The 21,702-nt window shown below is 36.9% G+C and overlaps 1 protein-coding gene across 1 annotated transcript in view; it reads right to left on the minus strand.

The window, feature by feature from the left end:
* Positions 1 to 21,702, minus strand: part of LOC115419802 (contactin-3-like) — a 133,558-nt gene that overhangs the window by 43,910 nt on the left and 67,946 nt on the right. The window contains exons 8-9 of the mRNA XM_030134827.1: positions 18,630 to 18,757; positions 10,504 to 10,679 (exon numbers count right to left, since the gene is read on the minus strand). Of these exons, the coding sequence (XP_029990687.1) occupies positions 10,504 to 10,679; positions 18,630 to 18,757 (304 nt within the window). The remainder of the gene's footprint in view (positions 1 to 10,503; positions 10,680 to 18,629; positions 18,758 to 21,702) is intronic.

The following is a 21,702-nucleotide window of genomic DNA, read 5'->3' on the forward strand; positions in this document are numbered from 1 at the left end:
AGTTCATGGCATTTTTTTAGCCATAAATTAAACAAAAATGAAAAGTTCGCTGGAGAAATAGTTGGATCGTTAATATCTGTGGTTCGTCATTGGTAAAAGATTAAATCAGTTTGAAGTTAAGACCGTTATGACACCAATACATTGACCAATCTGTCTGAATACTGCATAAAAATGAGCCAAATAAAGCGGCAATCATTAATCAGTCGACTAAGAAAAAAAATTATCACTGTGTTGCACTGCTGTGGGAAAATGTGAAGAAATGGGAGACTTTTTTTTTTTTTTTTTTACAGTGTTTCTGATCATTAATTGGTAGATTGAAAAAAAAAAAATCAATAATAGAAATTATTATTAACTTGGAAGCCTGAACTTGAAAAATAAGGGTAACATTGTAAGAGTCTGTGCATGTACCATAAAGAACTGGGACTGGGATCCACAAGGTCATGCATCACAGTTGGAATTATTTTAATTTAACCCATAAAGACCCATGTGGCAGTTCCGAAAAAGTTTTTTTTTGTCTTTATTTAACTTTTCTCAAGTGATTTATCACCATTTATTATAATATTACCCTCTGTATTTTGTGTTTTTACAGTATATATCAGGTATTTTCCCATATTTAATTCCCTGATCATGTAGATGTCCATAAAAGATCAGATCAAAGTTGAGGATTATTGTCAGAAACAGAGAAAACTGAAGAAAAAGTGACTTTTTCAGCAAAATCTATCATTAATTGAACATAAACCCAGTGTGTCCATCCACTGTTATTAATCCAACTCCATGGGTTTTACTGGTGAATCAATGTTGTAGAAGATGACAGTTTCCATGGTAACTACAGAGCCTCTGAACATCCAAATGGGTCATATCTGATGGCCATGAAAAGATGAAAAATTGTATTTTACACCAATTATTTACATGGATTGATAGGATTAGTCAATCAACATGTATTAATAACTGTATTTTACATGACCTGATCTGCCTTGGTGGAAGTCTGCGCTCTCCAAGTGCTTTTCTAGTTATTTTTTGCTTCCTTGAATTTTCATTTATATATTATGTTGTGCAAAGAAGTCAGTTAGTAGCAATCAGTAAGCTTGAACCATTTCCATTTTTAAAATAAATCAATAAAACTAACTAACTAACTAACTAACTAACTAACGAACGAATGAACTAAATAAATAAATAAATATCAGGATTAGTGTGGATGGGTCAGATTTTCTTGGATATGAAAGAACATGTAGCTGTAAACTGTACCAGGAGCCCTCTAACCTGGGTTAGTGCTGTTTATATAAAGGACTGACCTGAAAACAGTCTACTGTCTATTAACACGGACCAAAAAGTGCATTAGTTAGAGCAGAGTTAAAGGAGTTCAGGCTCAATCTTTACTCATCTACAGGAAAAGGCATATATTAAAAAGTCGACCTTGTGATTTTATTAACTGATACCACATCATTCAAATGAACATTGATTTGAATGAAAAACCGCTTTTTTAACTGTAGCCCTGAGCTGAATTCTAAAACAGTCCCATACATAAAGGATCCATTTATTATATGTTCTTTTATTTCTGTTCTATCTATCTATCTATCTATCTATCTATCTATCTATCTATCTATCTATCTATCTATCTATCTATCTATCTATCTATCTATCTATCTATCTATCTATCTATCTATCTATCTATGCATGAAAATCCACCTTCCAGTCGCCTTTTAACCCATAAAGACCCAAACATCCTCTATCGAATAAAACAATCTACCGATTTAAAATGTTTAATACCTGTTGATCTATTAATCCAATCAATCCATGTAAATAATTGGTGTAAATACAGTTATTCATCTTTTCATGCTCATCAGATTTGACCCATTTGGACGTTCAGAGGCTCCGTAGTTACCGTGGAAACACCGTCATCTTCTACAACATTGATTCCCCAGTAAAACCCATGGAGTTGGATCAATGACAGTGGATGGACACACTGGGTTTATGTTCAGTTAATGAGAGATTTTGCTGAAAAAGCCACTTTTTCTTCAGTTTTCTCTGTTTCTGACATAATAACCCTCAACTTTAATTGGAACTTTATATATATTAAAAAATAAATAATAAAAGTAAACGAATAGCAATAGAAAATGTACAAAATAATAAATAATGTGAAAAACTAAGCAAAAAAAAAAAAAACTGAAAATAAATAAACAAAATAATAAGTAACTTGAACAAAACAAGTCACAACCTAAACATATAATAATAAAATGGGCAACAATGAACAAAAACAGCTAAAATAATAAATCAACTAATGACATATTCTATAGAAAAGGCCACTTTTTCCAGCTTTTTTTCTGATTTGATCTAATGACCTATGAATTAACACTGACTTTTTATGAACATCTACATAATCAGTGAATTAAATATAGGAAAATACATGATTGTTATTGACAAATTCAAAATGCAGAGGATAATATTGTGATAAATTATTTTATTTTGTGAATGTGAGTGAGACTGTGGATCGTTGTGCTTATCACGTAAACCTGTACTGTGTGAGACTGTGGTTGCTTGAAAATGGGGGGGTGGGGTTTTTTTTTGGGTTTGTCTTATTGTAAAACAGGGGTGTCAAACTCATATTAGTTGAGGGGCCAAATTAAGCCAAATTTGATCTGAAGTGGGCCGGTCCAGTGAAATAATAACATAATAACATATAAATAATGTCAACTCCAAACTTTCCTCTATGTTTCAGAGCAAAAAAAAAAAAAAAAAAATTGTGCGATGAAAATGTTTACATTTACCAACTATCTTTTAAAACACTGTGAATAACATGAACAAATGAAAATTTCTTAAGAAAACTAAGTGCAATTTTAACAATATTATGTCTCAGTTTATCATTTGTACATGTAAATTATAACATACAAATCACAGTGGATCAACAAATACACAAAACATTTAATAACAGGCAGAATATTGTTAAAATTATACTTCAGACATTTCAAAATGTTCATATTTGTTGAGGTTGTTTGTGTTTTTGTGAAAATTTAGTTTGTTTTAGTGTAAATACAGTAAGACGACATGGAAACGTTTACATTTACAAAGGGAAAATTTTGGAGTTGTGAAGTTGTGAGTATTTATAGGTTATTATGACAGTGTTTTACTGATCTGACCTACTGGTAGGGATGGGAATCGAGAACCGGTTCTTTTTGAGAGCCAGTTCCCAGTAGCTCCATTCCTTGGAATCATTTGCCTGCCTGCTTAACGATTCTGTTTATCGATTCCACCTTCGTTGTGCATGCGCCATGACGTCACACGTACACTGCATTTTTTTGGTCAGAACTTAGCCAACATGGTGTTGAGGCAGAAACGGTTTAAACAGACCACACCAGGTCCACTGGAACACTGTCAAAGCTTCCATGTCTTCAAAAGGGTGGAATCCCTCCAATATCCTCAAACATTTGTCCACAGCATGTGATTCATTTACAGGAATGTCACGAATTTGATAAGCTACTTAGCAGCGCTTGTGAATGTAGCGGCAGAGTGAACGCTGGGCTGGTTCCGGTTCCGGTGTGGGCAACAAGCGTCGTAACTCCTCAAATACAAGTTTCCGAAGGGAAGAAGGGAAAGGAAATGAGATGCACAACAACGGGAGACGAGCCGAGTTGAACCAGTTCCACGTAGTAGAAATACAGCAATAGAGGAATTAGTAAAGAGTCTTTAGTTTCACTTTCACTGTACGCCCACCCCCACCCCCCAAACCGGCCGGGGGTCTTCTGTTATTATTATTTGTACAAACTGTATATGTTCTATTTTCTGTGCAGAGATGGAAATATAAAAGACAGTTAATGCAAACACACCCGTTTGTACTATTTTATTCCCTCAGCCAATGAGAATCGATAAGAAAATCGATAAGGAATCACATCAATAAGCAACATCGATAATGGAATCGGAATCGTTAAATTCTTAACAATTCCCATCCCTACCTACTGGAGATTTAAGTGGTCTGTTTGTGGTCCCTGAACTAAAATGATTAAAATCTTCAGTGTAATTTTTGCATTTCACAAATCAATCAATCAAATTGTATTCATATGACACCAAATCATAACAAAAGTGATCTCATGACACTTTACATATAGAGTTAGTCAAAACCAGACTCTAAGCCAATTTACAGAAACCCAACAGAATCCTCCAGGACCAAACACTTGTGACTGGAAATTCATCCCAGGGGCCAGACTGGACCCTTTGGTGGGCCGGATTTGGCCCCTGGGCCGCATGTTTGACACCTGTGCTGTAAAATGTGTTGCGTTATTGTTACATGTGGTATTTATTCTTTGTGTCTGGGCCCCTCTCTAAACCTCTTCAGCTTCCCAGGGTGTCCCATTTCACAGAATGTAAATGCAAAATGGAATGTTGTTATACTTGGATCTTTAATATAAATGTGAATAAAATGAATGAAAATGGTGATAAATCCTTTAGAAGTCGTTGCTCTAATAGTTGTGGGCGTTGAAGGGTTAAATCAGCCTTTCATAGAACATGTCAGCCTGTGAAGAGGTGTTCGCTGCTCTGCTCACGAGCCCCCAGAGGGACGACTGGTGCCGTCCTAGCACATTTCATCACCCCCAGCGGCGACTGCTCATAGCTCCGCCCCTCTGAAGCGCCTGACGAAGCAGAGCCCAACGCCATGGAACGCCACTTCGGTGCAAAACACATGCTAAAGCCCCTCCCTCCTCTACCACTTTCTATCCGTTTTCACTTTTTTTTTTTTTTTTTTTCTCCTTCCCCTTTGCTTTCGTCTCGCCTTCTCGGGTATGACAGTTTGCGTACACCGCTCGCCGTGTCTGATTCTCTCTCCAATGTCAGACGCCACCTGGCCGACCTGAGAGCTCGCGACGGAGAGCGAGGCGTCCTACCTTGGCAGGAAGGAAGCGAAGAAGCAGATTTGCTTTAATTATGTTAATTAATTCATCAGAAGCTGTTGGGCAGGGGCCTGATAATCTCCCTCGACAGGAGAAACAGATTCTCTGGAAACTATACCTCATTATATCCCCACACACATTTCAATGTCATTAGTAACTGCCATTTGCATTCACGGAGAAATGAATGTGACATGTCCAAAACAGTACGAGGGCATTCAGATAGGGTGTCAACTTTAAACACATGAATGGCAGCGATCAGACTGTCGACCTTGAATGATGAATGGCACTATAAAAACACAGAAAAGTGCGCGTGGTAGTCATTTCATAACGACAAGCTCCGAACAATTGACTTTGCCCTTCATCAAACAGAACAAATACTCAACAAAGAGTCGTCACTTATCATTATTTCAAGGCAGAAGGATTTCAAATGAACATTTACTTGTGCCAGGCCTGCCCTTGGTGAATGCCAGCCAGCTCATTACTTAATTATTTCGAGGCTCAAGATTCATAAATAGGTATGCAAATTCAATTATGGCGGAGGGAGATGATAAGAAAATGTTCTCCCTTGAGGTAAGGAAATTAGAAGTTGAAGGGATAAAAAGTATAAAGACTTTATTAATGAGGGCTGCATGAGTGAAATGGCATTTTACCAATACAGTTTTGAAAGTGCAACACATGGCAGCTCACACAGCCCATTCAAAAGTAAGGATCCCTATTAGTGACCTGATAGCGCCGTTCATTGAAGCTTTTACCTGCATATGAATGAAGGAATGTAGTGGATTCTTTTCACTGAAATAGATCTTTTTGATATTCTGCTCGGCACTGACCACAGAGAAACCTTCTATACGGACGAGTCTGACGCACATTCCTGCCTTTACTTGGGTCTTATTGGCGTCTAAAGGCGGCCATACACTGTGCGATTATTTCGATCGTTGCACGCAGCTTCATCTCAAACTGTGCGAATCATTCGTAAGGTCAGACTCACGATTCATGTTCTCACACTGTACGGACCGATGCTCGTACGCGACCTGACTGTTCACGCTGTAGGACCATACACCAGAGGACGTATGACACGTTCAAGTGTTGTATCCGGAAATACAACGTTAAAATACCAAAGAATCCGAAAGTGCATAGACGATTGTGTATTGGTGTGAGTCACGAAATGGTAGCGCTAAACAAAAACCAATGAGCTGCTTTGGCAATATGTGCCATTATCTGCAGGGAATCAAAAAAGAAGAAAAGACGGTGACGTGTTTGGTGCAGGAATTGGTTGGCCAGACGTGGACAGTATGGGCTGTCAATCCTACAGCAAAGGGAACTAGAGGTAAGCTGCAAAAGCTAAACTGCACTAGGCCAATAGCCAGCTACTGTTAGCTTAGAATTAGCTTACAGTAGCTGGCTATTATTGTATTCGCGCATGCACAGTGTGAGAATTTGAGGCACATGGGCTCGTGGCACTGCTTTGACAGTACGATACCCTCACGAGGAGCGAGGAGGATTTCAAACAGCTCCGTTTTCCTTGCGAACACATGATTGCTGGTCGTGAGGTGGTCGTGAGGTGCTAATCGCTTCTCTTTACCCCCTGTACACTGCACGAAGCACGACACACGATTAGAGGCACATCTGGCCCGATCTTAGAAATAGTCGCACGAGTGAGAAATCGTCTCTAAACTCGCACAATGTAAGGCCGCCTTAAGACTGTGATATTCAACTGGTGGGTCATGACGCAAAAGTAAACCTGTTTACAGTGCAAAAATAATGTTAAAGCAGTGATATTTAGCTTTTTTAAATGGAATTCTGCATTTTCAAACATTTCCCTGTGGTCTACATAAACTGTAAATGTTCTGCTTGGGTCTGAATTCTTCATTAATTCAACTCCACAGGTTCATTTTCAACCCTATTTCTGAGTAATGTAATTTATTAACCCTTTCATGCATAGGTCACTACAGTGGACAGTTCTTCTCCAGCTGTTCTCTGGTATATTCATGGGTTTTGTTGTTTTAGTTCCATATCAGCCAACACAGTGAACACTTACGCACCATCCCATACACTGACATTCAGACCATTACTGTAACTGTGCTGTTCTTGATAAACCTGATCTGCAGTGACATGTTTAAGTGTAAATCAATTGTTAGTTGTTAGACAAGAAGTTTTTCTTGCATATTATGTCCATGAAATGAGTAATTACTACCATCAGAATATGTTAAAATGTGAGAAGACATCAGATTGGCAGCATTAAAAATGTTTTTATTTCATTGTTTTCATATCACTTTCTGATATTGGGTTTTAAACATATGTTTCTTTACTTCAAAAATTAAATGCGTGGATATTTTTGTAACTCCATAGGAAAAAAAACTTGATCGCATTGTTTTTTTCATGCCTAAGGAGGAATAAAAACACTGACAAAAAAAATCTTGACTAAGGTTCTCACAATTCATGCATGAAAGGGTTAAAGATTATAATGTAAATTGTGTTTCTCATCACGTCTAAGCTGAGGACTGCTTCTGGTGTATCCTATTACAATTGTTGATTTTGATTGTTTGTAATAATTTTGTAATAAATTGACTGACTGATTAAATGACATCAGAAAGGTCGTTTTGAGCGCTGGCCCTTTAAATGCACATGAGCCACTTCAGGCCCCGCCCCCTCCATGTTGTTGACTGTGCTGCTCTGTCCCATTCAACCAACAACTGAACATTTTCGGTAATCGGCTCGAAGTTTGGACATATTTTCAGTTTTTACTACAACCGCTGCTGCTGATAAACAAATGTGTCGTACCCGGAGAAATGTTCGTCGGAAGTTTTGCTCTTATATGTGCAAATGTTGTGACGTAACTAGATATAAACGTAACAAATTAAGCAGGAATTGAAACAGGTTGTAGAAATCCACTCGATTTTTGCCGGAATGAATATAAAGATAGCTTTGCAGCACCTGGAGGGTTCAAATTCAAACTTTATGAACTATTAGGGTCCAAATACACAAATAAATGAACCAAAGACTAATAAAAGTAGGTTTAGCAAAATATGACCCCTTTAAGAAACACTAGTTGCACTTTATCAGGGTTCCTACAGCTTTCTACAAATTGAAGTTATCTAGCTTTATCTGATCCTTCTCATATCCTTTACCCTGAGTATGAACTCCTACTGTCTGGTAGGTAATAGAGTCCCCAAATGTAAACTGAAGCGCTTTAAAAACTTGTTCGTGTCCACCACAATCAGGATTTTGAACAATGTTTCATGAAGAAGTAGCCGGATTGAGCAATAATGTCATGGTCTTATCTCTTATCTTTTGCCTTATCTTGTTGTATTTTATTCTTTGTCATTGTTATTTATTGCTAGCATGTTTCTTTTAACTATCTACGAGTCCTGTGCATATGGGTTTGTGCAATATGCGTGGGTTATGTGATTGCATCTTTGTTCTAGTCTAATACTTCTTTGTTATTAATTGGCACCTTCACCTGTGTAGCTCTTGGAGTCAACATTTCCTAAAAATTTCATCAAAATCTGTTCCCCCCCACCCCAATTACCACCAAAATTTAATCACTTGTTCCTTGTGCCAGTATCAACATTTCCTGAAATTTTCATCCAAATCCATCCATAATTTTTTGAGTTATCTTGCTAACAGACAAACAAACAGACAAACAAGCAAACCCCGATGAAAACATAACCTCCGCCATTCCTTGGCAGAGGAAACTAGAGAAGCACTCGGAGAGTGCAGACCTCCGCCCCCCCACCACCACCAAAATTTAAACCTTTGTTCCTTGTGCCAGTATCAACATTTCCTGATTTTTCATTAAAATCTTTCCATAACTTTTTGAGTTATCTTGCTAACAGACAAACAAATAATCTGCCCCCCATCCCCCCCCTCCCTGATCACCACCAAAATTTAATCATTTGTTCCTTGTGCCAGTATCAACATTTCCTAAAAGTTTCATCCAAATCCATCCATAACTTTTTGAGTTATCTTGCTAACAGGCAAACAAACAAACAAACAAACAAAAACACTAGAAAAGCACTCGGAGAGCACAGACCTCTGCCAAGGCAGCTCAAACCCCCCCCCCCATCACCACTAAAATTGAAGAATCTGTTCCTTTTGCCAGTATCAACATTTCCTGAAAATTTCATCAAAACCCATTTATAACTTTTTGAGTTATCTTGCTAACAGACAAACAAACAAACAAATAAACAAACCCCGATGAAAACAGAACCTCCACCATTCCTTGGCAGAGGTAACTAGAGAAGCACTCGGAGAGCGCAGACCCCACCAAGGTAGATCAGTCATGCCCCCCCCCCCCCACACACACCAAAACTGAAGCATTTGTTCCTTGTGCCAGTATCAACATTTCCTGATTTTTCATTAAAATCTTTCCATAACTTTTTGAGTTATCTTGCTAACAGACAAACAAATAATCTGCCCCCCCCCTCCCTGATCACCACCAAAATTTAATCATTTGTTCCTTGTGCCAGTATCAACATTTCCTAAAAGTTTCATCCAAATCCATCCATAACTTTTTGAGTTATCTTGCTAACAGGCAAACAAACAAACAAACAAAAAAAAACACTAGAAAAGCACTCGGAGAGCACAGACCTCTGCCAAGGCAGCTCAAACCCCCCCCCCCCCATCACCACTAAAATTGAAGAATCTGTTCCTTTTGCCAGTATCAACATTTCCTGAAAATTTCATCAAAACCCATTTATAACTTTTTGAGTTATCTTGCTAACAGACAAACAAACAAACAAATAAACAAACCCCGATGAAAACAGAACCTCCACCATTCCTTGGCAGAGGTAACTAGAGAAGCACTCGGAGAGCGCAGAAGCATTTGTTCCTTGTGCCAGTATCAACATTTCCTGATTGTTCATTAAAATCTTTCCATAACTTTTTGAGTTATCTTGCTAACAGACAAATAAACAAATAATCTGCCCCCCCATCCCCCCCTCACTGATCACCACCAAAATTTAATCATTTGTTCCTTGTGCCAGTATCAACATTTCCTAAAAATTTCATCCAAATCCATCCATAACTTTTTGAGTTATCTTGCTAATAGACAAACAAACAAACAAACTAGAAAAGCACTCGGAGAGCACAGACCTCTGCCAAGGCAGCTCAACCCCCCCCCCCCCCCATCACCACTAAAACTGAATAATCTGTTCCTTGTGCCAGTATCAGCATTTCCTGAAAATTTCATCCAAATCCGTCCATAACTTTTTGAGTTATCTTGCTAACAGTCAAACAAATAAACAAAAAAATCCCCACTCCCCCCACCCCCACAATGACCACCATTTCAACATTTCCTGAAAATTTCATCAAAATCCAAACAAACAGACAAACCCAGATGAACTCATAACCTCTGTCGTTCCTTAGCGGAGGTAAAAATAGTAACAGCCTTTTCTTTCTTTTTCCTCCCATTTGAGAACTTTTCCTTTTATCACTTTGGCTCTTATATTATATTATTGAGGGGGTGATAGTGGGTCCTGAAGCCAGACCAGTTCAGAAGCACTGGTCTGAGACACCCCCTCCCTCTGAAGGGCAGCGGTGCGTACCCTTCCACATCACGCAGTCCGTCCCAATTAATCCCAGAATAGGCTGTAAGTAGCTGAATTTAATGCTTGGGATGACTCACCCCGCCCACTCGCTCAAAATGATCGCCGTCTCGCTGGAAGTCGATGAGCTGGCCGTTGAATGCCCACGAGAAAGAGACATCCAGAGCTGGATCACAGGCAATCTGGCAGGGTAACACGATGCTCTCGCCAACAATAATCTCCATGTTAGTAGGCCTCATGGTGATTCTGGTGGGTTCTGGCCAGACAACAGAGGACAGTGTACGCATGTTAATATCGCTGCCACGGGAACCTTTAACACGCCGCTGACCCCTCGCAAACTGCTATCTCACTCCAACTCATAAACGTAGCCGTGGATGTGTAGTGCTTTCCCTGATTTTTAATAAGCACTTAAATTTCAAGCCTGTCCATTAGTAACATTTAATGACATCTCCGGTTCGCACTTTATGTTCCGGGATCAATTTGGAAGGAACGGGATTACGTAAGACACAGGACCGCATTCCCACTGGCGGCAGTGGCAGTGGCAACGGCGGCGGATCGGAGGCCGTGGAGTATGTTGAGTAAAGGTCACAGTAATTAAATTCTGTGACATTAAATGGTTCAGCTGTCAGCGCATGAGAAGAATAGAAGCTAATGAGAAAAATAAGTCAGGTGGCTGCACACAAACCACATGAATGAAGCGCACGGACGTGTTGTTTCGCCGCATCCATAAAAAGTGACCTTTAGCTAAATCAAGGATAATGTTTTGGAGCTAGCTTAACTGCTATTTTGCATAATGTAAAATAGTCACATCAATCTGGAAATAACAGCGGTAATGTAACTGTAACAGCGTTTTCTACAGCCGAAGAATCACATTATTATTGTTCATGTAAAGAGGATCGGTGTTGCCAATTTAGCATTTTTTTTTTTTATAATTTTTTTTATCTATTGTCATTGTGCATCACTAAAAGTACAGTACAAAAAAAGAAAGAAATTCACATTTTATGATAGAAGATTTTGACACACACAAAGTATACCCCCACCAAAAAAAAAAAAAACATTAATAAAAACAAATACAAAGAATCACATTATTACGTTCATTTCCAGAAAATCAATGTTGCCAACTTCGCATTTTTTGTTTGTGGTTTTTTTGCCCTTATTTATTTATTTTTTGATCATTTTTTTTATTTATTTTCATTGTGCATCACCAAAAGTACAATCCAAAAAAAACAGAAATTCACATTTTATAATATAAGATTTTGACACACACAAAGTATAACCCCCCCCCAGAATCAATGGCGACCCCCATACCAACCCAACCTGGATCTCAAAATACGAAAACCACTATTAAAAACAAATACAGAGAATTGCATTATTATGTTCATTTCCAGAGAATCGGTGTTGCCAATTTAGCTTTTTTTTTTTTTTTAATCAATTTTTTAAATTTATTTTCATAGTACAAAAAAAGAAAGAAATTCACATTTTATGATATAAGATTTTGACACACAAAGTATACCCCCCCCCCCCCAACCCAAACCTGGATCTCAAAATATGAAAACCACGAATAAAAACAAATACACAGAATCACATTATTATGTTCATTTCGAGAAGATCAGTGTTGCTAACTGTTGTTTTTTTTTTTTGTTTGTTTTTTTAAAGCCTTTTATTTATTTATTTATTTATTTATGGTTTGGGATCAATTTTTGGTTTATTTTCATTATGCATCACCAAAAGTACAGTACAAAAAAAAGAGAGAAATTCACATTTTATGATATAAGATTTTGTGTCTTACAAAGTATACCCCCCCCCCCCCCCCCCCCCAAAGAACCCCATACCAACCCAAACCTGGATCTCAAAATACAAAAACCACAAATAAAAACAAATATACAGATGAAAGACAATATAGATATAAACAGATAGGTGATCAGGATAGTCATAGATAATTATGTTGCACTCTTTCTTTAACCATAATATATTTTTTAAGCCATTTTGCAACTTTTTCTTTTTTTTTGGATCAATTTTGTTATTTATTTTCATTTTGCATCATCAAAGTACCATACAAAAAAAAGAAATTCACATTTCATGATGTAAGATTTTGTGACACACAAAGTACAACCCCCACCCTCCCAGAGCCAATGCCGACCCCCATACCAACCCAAACTGGATCTCAAAATATGAAAACCACTAATAAAAACAAATACAAAGAATCACATTATTATGTTCATTTCCAGAGGATCGGTGTTGCTAACTTAGTGGTTTTTTAGCGCTTTTTTTTTTGTTTGTTTTTGATCAATTTTTTAAATTTATTTTCATTGTACATCACCAAAAGTACTGTACAAAAAAAAGAAAGAAATTCACATTTTATGATATAAGATTTTGACACACACAAAGTATAACCCCCCCCTCAGAACCAATAGCGACCCCCATACCAACCCAAACCTGGATCTCAAAATATGAAAACCACTAATAAAAACAAATACACTTATACCCAGCAATGCCTTTTCTGTAGGGGACAAGAGTTTCGCAGCTTTACTTAGAAAAAAAATCCTGTCCACCTCAAAGAACATTCCATAAAAAAATAAAATTAAAATAAAAATAGTATCTGAAAAATTGTTGCATTATGCTTTTTTCCAATCAATACAATTATTTTATGTAAAAAAGCCAAAACATTTACTTTCCTGGGTCTTAGGAGGATATACATGAAAGAGAATATAATTTACAGATATAAACAGATAGGCGATCAGGATAGTCATAGAAAACTATGTTGCACTCTTTCTTTAACCATAATATTTTTTTAAGCCCTTTAGCAAGTTGTTTTTTTTTTGTTTTTTTTTTTTCCTCCAAAGTGCTCTGGGACTTTCTGGGCACATTTCAACTCCCTTAAAAACAGTAACAAATGCTTCTCAGTTAAAGCATCGTTGGCTCCGAGCGCTGACTCTTCTGTCACAGACGCAGGGGGAAGCAGCTGCTCATTTAGTCGACCAATCAGCAGCCAGTTGGACATGTGAAGGCCGTTAACAACCACCCATCCCCTCCGTTCGCCAGGAAACTCCTCTTCCTTTGCTTTTGTTTTACATTAATAGAATTTAAGCCACCGTGTAAAATTCATTCTTTCTGGTTGTGTCACATGGGATGAACAAGTATTAGAGTTGATGGCAAGAGACAAGTACCTTCCTGATGCTGTTTGATTTGTGCCGTTAATTACACACATAATGTTCGCCGTCATAAAAGATCATCTCACAAGTCAACAAAGCTGCAGTTTGCTGTAAATGTGTGGAAGTATTCGACTGTGAAAGCACGTAAATACCAAAGACTACACAACTACAAAGTCATGGAGGTGACGTCATCTATCTGCAGCCTCGACATGACTTAACTTCAAGTGATTTTTCATTGAATTCATACTTTTTCATCTCTCTATCAGAGAAAATGGTGAAAAATGTGATGTAATTAGTGAGGAGTATCACATGTAATAAAGTCCATTTAACTGTTTGACACTTTACTAGATGTTACTTTGCTGTATGTTCAACAAACTGTTTCTTTACATGTAAAAAAAAAATATTGTTTTTAACCCTTAGATGCCTGAGTGTTTGGACCCTCCACTCTTCCATATATGGGTAAAAAATGACCCATGTTAAAATCATCATGTGTTTCTATGCCACTTCGGTCATTTTTACCCCACCCCTGAAGGGGAGGCAAGGGGTATTGTTTTTGGTTTGTTTGTTTGTTTGCAGCAAAACTACTGGTTAAATTCATACCAAATTGGGTTTATAGATTGCCAGTGAACCAGAACAGATGTGGTTACATTTTAGGAAAAGTAAGGCAAAGATCAAATTTTTAATGAATTAAAAAAAAACATTGACTTATAATGGGTGGCATTTCAAATGTCTATAAATACATTAATTTTGTTTCAATTTACTTCAAACTTGGCACATATACAGAGGCAACTGATATACTGACATCAGCACATGCATAGACATGATGACATCAGCTGGATTTATGCCAAAATAAGCTACAATAAGTGCATGCAGTGGGGTTTGTTGTGCCTGGAACCACATGGTTCATACTTTTTCACCTCTCTTTCAAAGACAAAGGTGAAAAATGTCGAGGTAAGAGTCATTTTGGTGCAAGTGACATGTATCATGCGTAACAAAATATGCAGTCCATTGAACTATTTGTCACTAAACTAGATGATACTTTACTGTATGTTCAACAAATTTGTTTCTTCACATGTAAAACTAGAAGCACTCGGAGAGCGCAGACCTCCGCCAAGGCTGATCAGTGGCCCCCCCCTGGGCCCCCCCACCCCTGATCACCACCAAAATTTAATCATTTCTTCCTTATCCCATTTCCAACAAACCCTGAAAATTTCATCCAAATCTGTCCATAACTTTTTGAGTTATGTTGCACACTAACGGACAGACAAACAAACAAACAAACAAACAAACAAACCCTGGCAAAAACATAACCTCCTTGGCGGAGGTAAAAATATTGTTTTTAACCCTTAGATGCCTGAGTGTTTGGACCCTCCACTCTTCCATAAATGGGTAAAAAAATTACCCATGTTAAAATCATCATGTGTTTCTATGCCACTTCTGTCATTTTTACCCCACCCCTGAAGGGGAGGCAAGGGGTATTGTTTTTGGTTTGGTTTGTTTGTTAACACTTTAGCAGTGAAACTGTTAGTTGAATTCATATCAAATTGGGTTTATAGATTGCCAGTGAACCAGAATAGATGTGGTTACATTTTGGCAAAAGTAAGGCAAAGATCAAATTTTTAATGAATTAAAAAAATAAAATAAAAATCTCCCATTGACTTATAATGGGTGAGATTTCAAATGTCTATAAAAACATCAATTTTGTTTGAATTTACTTCAAACTCAGCACATATATAGAGGCAATTGATACGCTGACATCAGCACATGCATAGGCATGATGACATCAGCTGGATTTATGCCAAAATAAGCTACAATAAGTGCACGGGGTGGGGTTTGTTGTGCCTGGAACCACATGGTTCATACTTTTTCACCTCTCTTTCAAAGACAAAGGTGAAAAATGTCGAGGTAAGAGTCATTTTGGTGTAAGTGACATGTATCATGCGTAACAAAATATGCAGTCCATTGAACTATTTGTCACTAAACTAGATGATACTTTAGTGTATGTTCAACAAATTTGTTTCTTTACATGTAAAAAAAATTTTGTTTTTAACCCTTAGATGCCTGAGTGTTTGGATCCTCCACTCTTCCATAAATGGGTAAAAAATGACCCATGTTAAAATCATGTATTTTTATGCCACTTTTATCATTGTTTCATATTAAAAATAGTAATTTGTGTAACATTTTGGTCCACAAAAGAATGATTTCATGTTTGAAATATTTTTTAAGGTTTTAAACATTTTTCACAATTTCAAAATGTTTTTTTTCTGCCCCCTGAAGGGGAGGAAAGGGGAATTGGTTTTGGTTCGATTTGTTTGTTTGTTTGTTAACACTCAAGCAACCAAACTATTGGTTTGAATTCATAACAAATTGGGTGTATAGATTGTCAGTGACCCAGAATAGATGTGGTTACATTTTGGGAAAAGTAGGTCAAAGTTCATTTTTTTATGAATTTTTTAAAATCTATTTTCTTCTCCCATTTATTTATAATGGACAACATTTCAAATGTCTATAAAAACATCAATTCTGTTTCAATTTACTTCAAACTTGGCACATATATAGAGGCAACTGATATACTGATATCAGCACACGCATACACATGATGACATCAGGTGGATCGATGCAGAAATAAGATCCAATATGTGTGAGGGGCGGAGTTTGTTGTGCCTGGAACCACTTGTTTTAAATATTTTGAAAATTTGAAAAGCAAAGTATATATAGTAAATAATATATAGCATATAACAGTAATAGAACAATGTTAGCATCCATTTAGTGAGTGAGTTCTTTGGTTTTGCTGTTGAATAAATCAAATGTTCAGATGTAATTCCATTGAAATTTAATGCGAGTCTTTTTGACCCACCTATGGAACCCTGGGGTAGTAACACAAAAACTACAATTTCTTAAAATCTAAAAAAGGTAACTTAAAAATTTAAATGGCATGATGTTAATAACATGTTTTTTTAGGAATACCTGGAATATGATATAATAGCAGCTTTTCATTACAAAGATATTGCAAGAAAACAACCTCACCGCACTGATACATCTAAGAGTTAAATAAGATCATGTGTGTAAACGGTGGCATAAATTTCTTTCTTGCTTTTTTTTTTCTTCAAAGTTACCTCTCATGGAGCATAATAGAAGATGCAGGACATTAAATCCCCATCAGTTAAAATTTTATATATATATATATATATATATATATATATATATATATATATATATAAATATATATATATATGTATATATACACATATATATTAATAGTTACAGGATGCAGGGCTGGTCCAACCCTTTATGGGGACCTTTGGGGGCCCCCGTTGCCATAGTACCACCTATATTTCAAACAGCTGTCAATTCATGAAGGATTACGTCCATTAGTGCTTTTTCCATTAACTCACAGAAGAGGATTAATGTTAGTCTGACTGTAGCTGAATGGGGATGTGGTTAATATCAGATATAGAACACATGAATGTGACACCTGTTCTAATACGAGCAGAAGAAAAGAGATGAAACCAGTTTTAGTAGTGACGCCTACTTTGAAAGCTGAAGGAGATGAAACCAGCGAATAAAACACATACACTTCTGTTCTGCAGTTGTTTCCTCTCAGTCCAAATCCGAACAATAAATATAAGTGACATGACGAGTTGAATTGCATTTGAAGGAATTTGAACAACAAACAGTAAATGCAGCTGTTGATCGTACATGTCAGATTAGCCAAAAACCTGCATCGCGGATTAGATTTTCTACATCTTAAAAAAGGAAAAGGAGATGAAGAAGTCTTGGATCATCTCAGATCACCTGAGCCACAGAAGTCTGAAGGGTCATTATGGGATGTTTACCCACTGCAGTGTTAACAGTTCAATATACAACATTTGCACATGCTCTGATTCTTAAGTGAAGTTTGTGTTGGAGTCTGCGATGTTTCTTACAGGCTGATATCATAGATGTACAGTCACGGAAAAAATTATTAGTCCATCAAAAGTCATCAAAAACAATGGTTATGCAATCCAGTGCTAACTCCTGTGTGTATCATGTGACTAGAACAGACAGAAAAGAAAACATGGAATGCCGAAAAGCACTGTTCTTGTCGGTACAATGCCATAGATATTGATGTAAGAACTGAAGTGATTTTGGTTTTTATCAAGAAAACGTGGAAAATGGTTAGATATCAGCTCTGAAATTAAACTACTACGAGCTATTTTTGTTGTTATCATTATATTTGTCCAAACAAATGTACCTTTAGTTGTACTAGGCATTAAAATGAACAAGAAATTGAAGAAAACAAGGGTGGTTTAATAAATTTTTCCGCAACTGCAGACAAAGACAGTTGAGGGAATTACATTTTTTAGGGTACATTGTGATATATTTAATACAAGTAATACATACAAATTTCCTCACAGTTGTACATTACCATTGACGTGTTAACAAATTAGCATGATGTCTAGACTTTTTAACCCATAAAGACCCACAGCTACCTTAGTGTCAGTTCTCAAATGAGTTTTTCTGTAGATTTCACCTTTCTTAAGTGATTTATCACTATTTATTATCATATCAGCCTCTGTATTTTGCCTTGTTTTCAGTGTTTTCATGTAGATGTTCATAAAACTTCAGATTAAAGTTGAGGGTTATTATATCAGAAACAGAGAAAACTGAAGAAAAACTGACTTTTTCAGCAAAATCTATCATTAACTGAACATAAACCCAGTGTGTCCATCCACTGTCACTGATCCAACCCCATTGGTTTTACTGGTGAATCAATGTTGTAGAAGATGACAGTGTTTCCACGGTAACTACGGAGCCTCTGAACATCCAAATAGGTCATATCTGATGACCATGAAAAGATGACAAACTGCATTTTACACCAATTATTTACATGTATAGACAGAATTAATGGATCAACGGATATTAAACACTTTACATCAGTCGATGGTTGTGGTCACCAGTGGCTGTTTGGGTCTTTATGGGTTAAGTAAATGTAAGCGACTTCCAATTAAGGCCAGTTGACGACACTGGAAAGAACTGAAAGGGAAACAAAGGCTAACATAAGCAGGACTCACCGGTTATAAGTAACCTCCCAGTTGTGCTTGCTGTCCCAAACTGATTCTTGGCGACACACGTGTAGGTCGCTGCGTCCCGTTTGGTTACGTTGGCGATCTTCAACGTCCCATTGGAAAGCAGAGTAATCCTACGAGAAGCACAGCAACAAATTAATGCACTGACTGAGAATAAGACAAACTGTAGCATATGAATGAAATGATGGAGCGCTAATATTTAAAATCTTTGCACCTTTTCCTCCGTATAACCCAGGAGTGTCAAACTCATTTTGGTTCAGGGGAAATATTCAGCCCAATTTGATCTCAAACGGTAAAATAATGACATAATAACCTATAAATACCGACAACTCCAAGTTTTTCTCTTTGTTTTACGACAAAAAAAACCAAAACATTAAATTATGAAAATATTTACTTTTTTTTTTTTTTTTAAAGATGAGAATAACCTGAAAAACTGAAATTTAACTTGAAAAACGAGTGCAATTTTAACAATATTATACCTCAATTTATTATTCATACATGTGCATTACACACAATGTTACACAAACATTTGGTAACAGGCAGAATATTGTTAAAATTTTGGAGTTTAGAACTAATATAAGAACAATGTCTACGATATTATTATAATGTAATAATACACATATGAAAAACAAAAATAAACTCTGTCCCTTTCGAAAGCAGTAATAATACACATATCAAAAACAAAAATAAACTCTGTCCATTTCATGAGAATAACACACGTACTCAGTTTTTAGTTTAGTTTATTTCAGACACAAACATAACAAAAACATAGGGGAAAAAAAAAACAAAAAACGAAAATAAAAAATAGGACCAATGGCCTTGTAGCTTACCAGCCAAATTAAAAGTTTTGGGAAATGTATCCAGATGCCATTTATTATCACCCAGTTCTGTGCATTTCTTATATTACAGAAATAGCCCATGTTTTGGTCATATTCCAATCAGATCTGTAAAAAATTCAAATTCCAACTTGATATCATTGATATTTACTGATTTATTGGATCAATCCACTTCCTATCTGTTATAATGGGAAAATTTTTCAAAGTCGCACCAAATCCAGAATCAGATCCAGATCCAAATAATTTCACAAACTTTTGTTGACATCATCATAAAGAAGCTGTATACCAAGTCTGAAGTCAGAATTGTAGTTTCGGAGAAGAAGATGATTGAAATTTTTGTAACGGACAACAGACAACGACAGACAACGACGCCAGATGCCGCATGATGAGAATAGCTAACAGTCTGTCAGCCGGTAGGCTAAAAACAGAATAACAGAAAAATATATCACACTTTCATCAACCTTTGGTGGGCTGGATTAGGTCCACGGGCCGCATGTTTGACACCACTGGCTTAAGTCATACAGGGACGGTATAACGACGACAAAAACAATTGCGCATAATTGTGTTTTGACACAGTCTGGACCATCAAACTGCAGAAGTGTATTCATCTGATCCTCAGCAGCTGGTAGGCATCACCTGACTCACTGAGGGCAAACTGTGCCACATATTACTGATGAAAGCACAAATACTTCATCAAAAACAGCATCACTGAGGAACAAGCTGAATAAATAGAACCCGTTTTATTGGCTTTATGTTGTTCTGGTCAGAGATGAAGCTCTGTCATCCTGTAGAGATCACAGACTGGCCAAACTCTGCCTGTAATCACAGAATCAGGCTGCACAAACACCTGCACTCCTATAGAATGGAGTAAATGCATTTACATAGCACTTTAAAGCAAACATGAAGCAAAGTTTTTACATTATGCCATAAAAATAATGCAAACTAGACACATTTCCATCAATTGGACTGAAGAAGATTAACAGAGGCGGTTTAGTTTGCATTATTCATGGTGGTAAGGATCTGCTTTTCCATCGAAGGCTGCGTTCACAGAGCAGGTCTTAATGCACAATTCAGATTTTTTTTATGCGCTCATTGATTGATTGATGTATTTATTTTGAATATGAATATCAAAACAGAAGAAAATAAATAAACAAAACACTTGAATATACAGGGTGACACAAAAAAACGGGAACTTTTTAACAATCCAATAAAACCAAGAGTGATGGAAGAAAAATATTTTATTCATAGTAATTGAAACCTTAAAACATGCCATTTAAGAAACAATGATGGAATTTTCATTTTTTTTAAATTACTTCCTGCAGATGGCGTCCTCCTGTACGAATGCATTCTTGAAATCTGCTGTTGAGATTCCTCATTGACCGCTGCAACATCTCAGCTGGGATACTGTGAATTTCATCCTGAATTCTCTGTTTTAACTCATCCACAGTTCTTGGTCGAGTCGTGTACACTTTACTCTTGAGATAGCCCCACAAGGAAAAATCACAAACGGACAAATCTGGCGATCTAGGGGGCCAGGGAACGTTACCGAATCTTGAGATCACACGGTTACCGAACAATTCTCGCACAGCCGCCAATGGTTACTATGTATAAAAACGGGAATTTTTGAAGTGCGTATTGGCAGACATGAGCAAGTGGCAGCACTGCGAGACAGTGACCTTGAGCAAGTAAACACACCCCCATTTTAGTAACCATTGGCGGCTGTGCGAGAATTGTTCGGTAACCGTGTGATCTCAAGATTCGGTAACGTTCCCTGGCCCCCTAGATCGCCAGATTTGTCCGTTTGTGATTTTTCCTTGTGGGGCTATCTCAAGAGTAAAGTGTACACGACTCGACCAAGAACTGTGGATGAGTTAAAACAGAGAATTCAGGATGAAATTCACAGTATCCCAGCTGAGATGTTGCAGCGGTCAATGAGGAATCTCAACAGCAGATTTCAAGAATGCATTCGTACAGGAGGACGCCATCTACAGGAAGTAATTTTTAAAAAATGAAAATTCCATCATTTTCTTAAATGGCATGTTTTAAGGTTTCAATTACTATGAATAAAATATTTTTCTTCCATCACTCTTGGTTTTATTGGATTGTTAAAAATTTCCCGTTTTTTTGTGTCACCCTGTATAATACATATTCGAAAAGGAGTGAGAAGAAGTATAACGTTCATATTACACATTAAATGTGACTTCTATCAGTTTTGAGTATGA

Source organism: Sphaeramia orbicularis, chromosome 5 (genome assembly GCF_902148855.1).
Source record: "Sphaeramia orbicularis chromosome 5, fSphaOr1.1, whole genome shotgun sequence".
Taxonomy (NCBI): Eukaryota; Metazoa; Chordata; class Actinopteri; order Kurtiformes; family Apogonidae; genus Sphaeramia; species Sphaeramia orbicularis.